A 10,283-nucleotide genomic window follows, 5' to 3' on the forward strand; every position below is an offset into this window, starting at 1 on the left:
TTATGTGTTTTTTTTTCGTCTACTTCTACCCCTTTATATATATATATATATAGATATATAGGAAACATTTTTATGCATGGTCTGGACGTTTTTCATTTTGTTAAAGATGATGTTTATTTTTCTTTTTATATTCTCGTATATGAAAGTTGGGATGAATAATAAACCTATTACGAAGTGAATTTTAATTTTTTTTAAAACGCGGCTGAATGTATTTAAAGTGAAATAGTTTTATCATTGCAAAAATCTCTAGTCCTAATTCGGTTCTTTGTTTTGGTTTGTTTACTTTTCTGTTGTCGATTCTTTCTTGAACTTAATGTACAGGGTGGGTAAATAAGCGAGTTAAACGGCAGTATCTCAGACTTGCAGTAAAAATTTTTACCATTCAAGTGTTCACACTGGAAATTGTTTTGAAGTTCATACCTCTACCGCTAGAGGGCGTAATAGCTATCGTCGAGTAGAAAAATGCATTTTACTCATAATAAATTTGTTTTAGCAGCTTCGGATAGGGGGCGCTAAGTCAGAAGTTCATTTTTTTCCGAAATTTCAAATGTAATGATAGAATTTTCTCAACAGAAATAGAAATTTCATTGAATTTGTATGAAAAAGCCTGAAGGTCGTAAAGTGATAGCTTCGGGCGTTCCGGAGTTATGACCGAAAGAAAATATTCTTCAACAGATGAACAACACTGAAAAACCAAATTGTCGATTGAGGTTCTACGGCCTCACATTCCAGAATTCAAGAAAAACGAAATTCTAATTCATGCAATGTCTTGAAAACTATAGGGTATCCCATTTAAAAAAACACCAACTCTCGTTTATATCTCTACAACGGTAATTTATGTCTATGATCAGTAATTAATGGCATATTGCTTTCACGGGCTTATGCAATCTATTGAGAATGCTTTAATGTGATGAAATATGTTGTGATGTTGATTTGTTATGAATCAAGAAATGTTTTCAATCTGGGTTTTATTATATGCATTAACATTTCCATTTAAACTCTTCAAGAGTGCAATCCTACAAATATTTTGTTTTTATTGTGATAAACTGTCTTTTCGAATATTGCGCCTTTGCTATTGATTTTCTAGATTCCAAATACTGTAACTCATAATCCACCCACATGTATTGCAGGAACCTATAGGCAAACCATTTCGTTAAATATTAACGCTAGATGGCAGCCTCAGCGAAACCTTATTGCAAATATTGTTAAATCAATATTTTCGGATTTTTTTTCGGATGGCGCGGATTTTTTTGGATTTTTTGACATAGCATTCGGATTTTTCAGTGAAGTTTTCAGATGCATTGGTACCAGTGTTACCAGCAATTAACAGTTTTGAATAGTAAACAAATCTACAAAGAACTCATTCGCATTAGTCCTAGGTTTCATTAATGTTGAGTTATGATGGATGTTGTAGGTATTAAGTTAATGTGTTGACAATAATAGAATTAGATATGTTATCTGAATTTTGTATCACATCTAAGCTCGAGAGTTGGTAAATTCATTTCGATAAATAAACTTTTTAACTAGGGATTGCAAAGTTTCGGCCCAAATTTTATAATAGAAGAAACATCGTGTTTTCCGAATTGTATTGAAACTACTAAATTCTAACATTTCAATGCGCAACTAAAATAAAATAAATAAATATCGATCTTTCCGTCCACTCAATACAGCGTGTTCCTAAATTGGAGGTGCAAATGAAAATGAGAGATTCCTTGGATTTTTTTAAGAAAAAAAAGTCCTATAAACATTGGCTAGCAAACGCTTTTTTTTCGAAATAAAAGGTATGTTTTGTCACAGACTTAACGAAGGGGGAGGTTATTAGGGACATAACCCCCCCACATTGTTTACAAGAAATATAAAATTATAAGTAATAATTGAAAAAAAATATAAAAATTGAAAGGTTTTGCTTTTTCAAAGTGGTGTTTTGAAAGATATGGATTTCTTCAAATACGGTTATCATAAGTTACTCACTGAGACACTAAGCTAGCTTAGTGTCTCAGAGATGCCTCAGAGCTCTGAGGCATATTGCTTTTACGGGCTTATGCAATCTATTGAGAATGCTTTAATGTGATGAAATATGTTTTGAAGTTAATTCGTTATGAATCAAGAAATGTTTTCAATCTGGGTTTTATTATGCGCATTAACATTTCAATTTAAACTCTTCAAGCGTGCAATCCTACAAATATTTTGTTTTTTTTTTTGTAATAAACTGTTGGAATTATATGTCCTGTAATTTTTTTTCCTGCATCAGAAAGAAGTCTGTTCAAGACAAGAATTCCAATATTTCATTATCTTTTCGAATATTGCGCCTTCACTATTGATTTTCTAGATTCAATATATTGTAACTCACAATCCACCTACATGTATTACAGGAACATATAGGCAAAGCATTTCGTTGAATATTAACGCTAGATGGCAGCCCCAGCGAAACCATATTGCAAATATTGTTAAATAAATATTTGGCATTCGTTGTAAATCAGAAAGAGCCTGTCAGATGTTTTAATTAACTTGAGCGCATGGAAAATATTCAATTTCTTGAGTTATTTTTAAATAATATATGGTTCTATGAACTAGCGGTTTTTTTTTTGGATGGCGCGGATTTTTTCCGGATTTTTTGACTTAGAATTCGGATTTTGAATTGGAGTTTTCTGCAAACAGATGCATTGGTAACAATTTCAGAATTTGGCATGCGGTGAGATCTATTATCGCGTTGTCAACTCATGTGTGCAGTTAGGAAAAAATTCAGAAAACAAACTAGTTTTTATTTTTGAATAACTTCATACGAAATAAAATCATGATCATCACCAATTTTAGCATGAAACTTCATATCTCCAGAGTCTAGTGAAATTCCATTATTTCATTATCTTTTCGAATATTGCGCCTTTGCTATTGATTTTCTTGATTCAAAATCCTGTAACTCACAATCCACCCACATGGATTGCAGGAACCTATAGGCAAACCATTTCGTTAAATATTAACGCTAGATGGCAGTCCCAGCGAAACTTTATTGCAAAAATTGTTAAATTAATATTTTCGGATTTTTTTTTCGGATAGCGCGGATTTTTTCGGATTTTTTGACATAGAATTCGGATTTTTTCGTGAAGTTTTCAGATGCATTTGTATAATATATCCAAAGTCACTTGAACTAGTCCATAAAAACGTTTGGCCAGATGTCCCTTTGAAGTGGATACCGGGATCCGCTAAATACCGGGGTTCATTTGAAAGTATTTTTAGGCAATAAATTCACTGACCCCAAAGGAATTTTTGGGTAAATAAACTTTTTCACTAGGGATTGCAAAGTTTCGGCCCAAATTTTATAATAGAAGAAACATTGTGTTTTCCGAATTGTATTGAAACTACTAAATTCTAACATTTCAATGCGCAACTAAAATAAAATAAATAAATATCGACCTTTCCTTCAACTCATTACAGCGTGTTCCTAAATTGGAGGTGCAAAGGAAAATGAGAGATTCCTTGGAAATTTTTAAGAAAAAAAAGTCCTATAAACATTGGCTCGCAAACGCTTTTTTTTCGAAATACAAGGTTTGTTTTGTCATAGACTTAACGAAGGGGAATGTTATTTTATAAGGGATACAACCCCCCACATTATTTAGAAGGAATATAAAAATTGTAAGAAACAATTAAAAAAATATATAAAAATTGGAAGGTTTTCTTTTTCAAAGTGGTGGTAACCCCCCATGAGTCAACTCTAGTTACGCCACTGTTTTTTGTAGTCCTACATTTTTGTTGATTATACCAGTTTATCGAATTAATCTCCGTTAGAAATTAGTTGATTTACCAAAAATAATGAATACTTAAATTCGTCATGGCTTACTAGCTAACTGGATCTTTATAATAATTTGTATTTTCCTGTAGACTAGAGAATTGTTTGAAACTTTTTTTTCCAAATCAGTAGCAGGTACGACAAAACTACAAGAAACCGAGAAATTACTGGACCAAAGTTTCTTTTTACTGGTTTTTTATTTTTTAGAACTACCATCAGTGGTCCAAAAAAGTTCTGGAAGAAATAAGAAGCAATAAGCTTTGTTCCAGAAAAAATATCACCCTGATGTAGCGAGTTGCATTCAAAATTAGCATATCCACATAATGAAAACTTTAAATGGGAATATATTTGCCAAATTTAAATTGAATATCTTGTGAAGGGAATAAGGTGATATGAGGGAAAAAAATCAACTTCAACATCCTCTGCATTTTGAAAACAGTTTGTGGGGTCATGTTTATAGCATTTTTTCCTCAAATGATCCGAGGAATCTGTAATTTTTTTATATCGGGTGTCCCAAATTTGTAATCTAGTGAGGGGATCCAGAATCCCTTTGAGCTAGAAAAAAATGAATGGCACATTTTCGGGGTCGATTTCTGAAAGAATTGATCTAGGTAAGACCTCTTTCCTATCAGTTCAACTGTCTTCAGACTATAAGAGAAAATTGGAAAATGGCGTAAAATGAAAAGTTCTCATAATTTTGTTGATACTGGTGCTATGAACATAAAACGAAAATATTCTACAGGCACTTTTTGCTTTAGAATTCATTGATGTAATCATTCGTTTTTTAATGCAATCAGTTTTGAAGGTGTAATACAAACTTGTATTCTTCAAAAAACGAACAATATAAATTTCTGTAACAAATGAAATTGCTCTTTTTTTTTTTTCAAAAAGTTATAACATTATATATAAATTTCTCACAAACTACTATCAAAATCATCAAAAGTTTCAGTTTCACACGGAAAATCAACCAAGTGCCTATCTATCATAATCTGTGAACTTATTTAAAATATTTTTTGGCCACCAAGTTCTCCGGATTTAACACCGTTTAAGATCGTTCAAATTTTTGAGATTCAATGTTTTGAATTTTTATCTAGTGGAATGTTCTTAAAATTATCTATATTATACTAGGTAAGTACCTACAGGGGGTCTCAAATTCGATGCTCACTGAAAGCATCTCGACAACTATAAGACTCAAAGAAAAATCTTCAAGGACTCCCGATCTCTTTTTTCGAAATGATGAGATATAAGAAAGCAGGTTAGAAAGGTATTACAAACCTTGATGCGTTCTCGACTTTTCAAAAAAATTACTGTTTCAACTATTTCGCTATCTATCTTAGTTTATATTAGAGATATTCGAAAAATTCTAAAAATTTTTTTTTCAGTAATTTTTATGGTTTATAAAGGGTGTTTTTTTAGAGATATAGAACTTTAAATTGCAATAAAACAACGATGGATTATTCGATTGACATGAATTTTATTTATCCGCAAGATAATCTTGTGGCATTACATTTTAAATATGATTTCTGGCATATGATGTAGTCCAATGGCTTGGATGTAGTCCAATCTGGACGTCCAATTTTCGATGACTTTTTCCAACATTTGTGGCCGTATATCGGCAATAACACGGCGAATGTTGTCTTCCAAATGGTCAAGGGTTTGTGGCTCATCCGCATAGACCAATGACTTTACATAGCCCCACAGAAAGTAGTCTAGCGGTGTTAAATCACAAGATCTTGGAGGCCAATTCACAGGTCCAAAACGTGAAATTAGGCGGTCACCAAACGTGTCTTTCAATGAATCGATTGTGGCACGAGCTGTGTGACATGTTGTGCCGTCTTGTTGGAACCACAGCTCCTGGACATCATGGTTGTTCAATTCAGGAATGAAATAGTTAGTAATCATCGCTCTATACCGATCACCATTGACTGTAATGTTCTGGCAATCATCGTTTTTGAAGAAGTACGGACCAATGATTCCACCAGCCCATAAAGCGCACCAAACAGTCAGTTTTTCTGGATGTAACGGTGTTTCGACATACATTTGAGGATTAGCTTCACTCCAAATGCGGCAGTTGTGTTTGTTGAGGTAGCCATTCAACCAGAAGTGCGCTTCATCGCTAAACAAAATAAAATGGACGTAGTGCGCGATACGCATTCCGCACAGAACCATTATTTTCGAAATAAAATTGCACTATTTACAAGCGTTGTTCAGGCGTGAGTCTATTCATGATGAATTGCCAAACCAAACTGAGAATAAATCACTTGACAGCTGTTAAATCGGTCGTCATCTTGAACAGTAATGCCAACTTAAAGAGAAAATTGACGAAGGCTTCTAAATTCACTTTGTTAAAAGCCATTAATCTAGCTACGGAAGTTACTTCTGGTTTTCGTGATATATTGAATCTTCTCATTAATGATTCTGCAAAATTATTTCCAACCAGTCCTTTAGTAGTGTTGAATCTATATGCAACTCCACAGTGAACAGCAAAGTCGAAAGCAATTTTTCTGAATTGATCTTTGGTTGAACTAAATGCCCGTTTATCTTTGTCCAAGATATATTCTTTCAGATGGTTCAATTGTTCGTCTGAGAAAGCAGATTTGAAACGACCAACATTTACAGGAAAATTCTGGAATACAAAGGATGATGTTCGTTAAAAAAAGAAATTAGTATGATCAAACGAATTTTGGTTACCTCATCAGGATATTTCTCATAAATATCTTCTAAGGTGGCTTCTGGAATTCGATATGCTTTTGAAGCTGCATTAACACTCATCCCTTGATTTTTTTATTTTATTGAGTGCTCATTTATAGTTGGAATATCATTGTATGTCTTGTATTTAGAAAGCCTGTTGATCTGCTGATAGAATGATTTTCATTTCGTTCTATTTATTTAGTTGCAAGTATTCAACCATGTATGTTGTGTGTATTGTTGAATCATGATATTCTTGTTAATTTCATTGATGTTTTTTTTTATAATCTGGGTTGGGCTGTAGCTGGTATTCCCTGTACTTTTCTCGTTTTGTCTTGATAAGCTTTATTATATAGGGAGGAAGTTCATGAAGTGAAGGATTATATCTAGCAATGGGGGTGTGGTTTTAAATGCTGTCTGAAAGAGTGTTGTTCAATTCTGTGATGTACTCTTCGTTTATATTTATGTTGCCATTTTCTTTCATGAAATTCATTATTTCTTCATTGACTTTCTAATTGAATTTCTAACGAAATGTGATTTGCATGATTGTACATTAATAAGATTTTTGTCGCTTGAATGAGCGTTTTCCTTGAAATGTTCTAAATATTTGAAAAGAATTTCAGACGTCCTCCTCCCAGATGGATGAGCTACTGGAGTGGTTCCTTCTGGAGCCCCATTTTTCAGGGCCCGCGTTATCTTCACTCTTGGAAATATCAGGAACGGTGGTATGAAGTTTCTAATAGCATTCATGCCACAGACAGCAGGTACGCTAACTCCCCTTTTTGCTGAAGAAATCTTGACCACTCTACGATTGTCTCTTGGAGTCAAAACTTTAGGATCTTTGGTAGGTACTGTTGGAAAGCCAGTTTCAGCTATATTATAAATCTGAGAAGGCGAAAATGAATATTTTCGATGAAGTTCTCCATATACCTTAAAGAAGGCTTCTACATTAACTTTGTTAAAAGTCATTAACCTAGCTGCGGAAGTTACTTCTGATTTTCGTATTGATATATTGAATCTTCTCAAAAAAGCTTTTGCAAAATTATTTCCCACCAGTCCTTTAGTAGTGTTGAACCTATCTGCAACTCCACAGTAAAGAGCTAAGTCAAAAGTAATTTTTCTGAATTGATCTTTGGTTAAATCAAATGCCCGTTTATCTATATCCAATATCTATTCTTTCAGTTGGTTCAATTTTTCGTCTGAGAAAGAAGATTTGAAACGACTAGCATTTACAGGAAAATTCTGGAATACAAAGGATGATGTTCGTTAAAAAAAGAAATGAGTATGATCAAACGAATTTTGGTTTCCTCATCAGGATATTTCTCAACATATCTTCTAAGGTGGCTTTTGGAATTCAATATGCTTTTGAAGCTGCATTAACACTCATCCCTCAATTTTTTAATTCATTGTTTTTGTTATCTGTTCCCATGTGTTCGGGATTATCTTCAATTGTATTTGTTTCTCTTATTGATTGTGGTTGTGCGAATATGATATCCGGAGATTTGTTTTAATTTCTTCTTTATTTGTTTATTGGAAGCACCGTCCTGTATATTTTTTTCTTCATCTCCCTCCGAAGTCCCGTAGGAAGTGGTGCCGCCTATCTGAGATATTTCAGAGAGGTAGAAATCCTCAAACTCTGCAGTGTTCGCCGAACTTTATTGTCAATTTTCTTTATTTTCAACAGCTGTCGATTTATTCGTGTATGAACGAGAACGTAGATTAGAGGCACATATGCTTAGCATGAAAGCTAGACACAGACTGCACAACATAATTTCTTATAAATTTTTACAGACATCGATCACAATACCATTTCTTCATTTTCGCCTTTTCAGTGTCCATTCCGGTGCACTCTGCATGAGCATACCCCTTACATTCGAAGCAGCAAAACCATATCTCATCTTTTCCGCGTTTGCTGCATATAATGCAGGTTCTTCCATCATCTGTATCATAAACAAAGTCAGTATATTCTAGATCTATTGAGGAGTCAGAAGAGTCGTAGAATTCTATTTTTTTTATAACTGTTTTTTGTTTTACTTTCTGTGCTTCTATGCTTTTTTCTAATCTCTCATTTTTGTTCATATCTCGTAATTTACTTCTCCTCTCCTTCTCAATTTTGATGGCTTCTTCTTCTTCAACGTCCATCGACACTGGTGTTCTGGTATTATCAAATATATTATCTGGTTCATAGGGGGGTGTATGTTCAGATATTTTCGATGTAGATGGAATAGGCAGAGCAGACTCTTCTGTTCTTGTATCTTTCAAACCAGAATTTTGAGTTTCTGGTCCTGTCATTACTGTGAATTCTACCTCTTCGAAAACAGTTGAAATTTTGATGGCTTCTTCTTCTTCAACGTCCATCGACACTGGCGTACTGGTATTATCAAATATATTATCTGGTTCATAGGGGGGTGTAAGTTCAGATATTTTCGATGTAAATGGAATAGGCAGAGCAGACTCTTCTGTTCTTGTATCTTTCAAACCAGAATTTTGAGTTTCTGGTTCTGTCATTACTACGAATTCTACCTCTTCGAAAACAGTTGAAATAGGTTGATCTCGTTCTGTTATCGAAGATGCCTCAAAATCAAGATAGTCAAACGCTTGGCTATCAATTGGATATAAGCCTGTATCTGTGAAACCCCTCAGAGCATTTGATACAGTTGCTGTTTCCAAGTATGCTTTTCTAAAGAGAGATGAAAAGTCATATAATGTTATGACACGAACGCGATTGTGTGTTAAAAAATCTTCGCAAGCTTGTAAATATGCTGTTTTGAGGGGTCCATATATTGACACATCTAGAGGTTGAATGAGATGACTGGTATGTGGTGGAAAACCAAGCAGAATGATATGATTTTCCTCACACAGTTTGATGACATCCAACGAAATGTATTTTGTATGATTGTTCATTAATAATAAAACGGGATTTATCTCGCTTGGACGAGCGTATTTTTTGAAATGTTCTAAATATTTGAAAAAAATTTTAGACGTCATCCTCCCACATGCATGAGCTACTGCAGTGGTTCCTTCTGGGGCCCCATTTTTTAGAGACCGCGTCGTCTTCACTCTTGGAAATATCAGGAACGGTGGTATGAAGTCTCCAATAGGATTCATGCCACAAACAGCAGTTATGCTAACTCCCCTTTTTGCTAAAGAAATCTTGACCACTCTACGATGGCCTCTTGGAGTTAAAACTCTAGATTCTTTAGTAGGTATTGTTAGAAAGTCAATTTTATCGATATTATAAATCTTAGTAACCAAAAATGAATATTTTCGATGAAGATCTTCATATATCTTAAAGAAGGCTTCTACGTTCTCTTTCTTAAAAGCCATTAACCTAGCTGCGGAAGTTACTTCTGGTTTTCGTAAAGATATATTGAATCTTCTGAGAAAAGTTTCTGCAAAATTATTTCCAATCAGTCCTTTAGTAGTTTTGGATCTCAATGCAAGTCCACAAGAAACAGCAAAGTCGAAAGCAATTTTTCTGAATTGATCTCTGGTTAAACCAAATGCCCGTTTATCTATATCCAAGATATATTCTTTCAGTTGGTTCAATTGTTCGTCTGAGAAAGCATATTTGTTCTGGAATACAAAGGATGATGTTCGTTAAAAAAGAGATCAGTATGATCAAACGAATTTTGTTTACCTCATGAAGATATTTCTCAACATATCTTTTAAGAGTGTCTTCTGGAATTCGATATGCTTTTGAAGCTGCATTAACACTCATCCCATGACGTTTTATTTTATGGAGTGCTTTTTTCATATCATTTTTTGACCATGATTGCCTGTCAGTTTTTGTTTGATGTATTTTATCCAT

General features: G+C 33.9%; 1 protein-coding gene across 1 annotated transcript; it reads right to left on the minus strand.

Annotated features, from left to right (window-relative positions):
• Positions 1-8,257: 8,257 nt before the first annotated feature.
• LOC123686157 lies at positions 8,258-10,283 on the minus strand. Its single transcript, XM_045626158.1, has 2 exons — positions 10,113-10,283; positions 8,258-10,048 (listed from the first exon to the last, which is right to left on the minus strand). Exons 1-2 carry the CDS (start codon positions 10,281-10,283, stop codon positions 8,258-8,260), a joined length of 1,962 nt encoding a protein of 653 aa, XP_045482114.1.

This window comes from Harmonia axyridis, chromosome X (assembly GCF_914767665.1).
Source record: "Harmonia axyridis chromosome X, icHarAxyr1.1, whole genome shotgun sequence".
NCBI classification, from domain to species: Eukaryota; Metazoa; Arthropoda; class Insecta; order Coleoptera; family Coccinellidae; genus Harmonia; species Harmonia axyridis.

Bases quoted from the DNA above. Each gene is read 5' to 3' on its own strand.
- LOC123686157 (XM_045626158.1), bottom strand. From the start codon at position 10,283: ATGGATAAAATACATCAAACAAAAACTGACAGGCAATCATGGTCAAAA. The intron at 10,049-10,112 runs GTAAACAAAATT...TTTGTATTCCAG, and splicing joins TTGAGAAATATCTTCATGAG to AACAAATATGCTTTCTCAGA.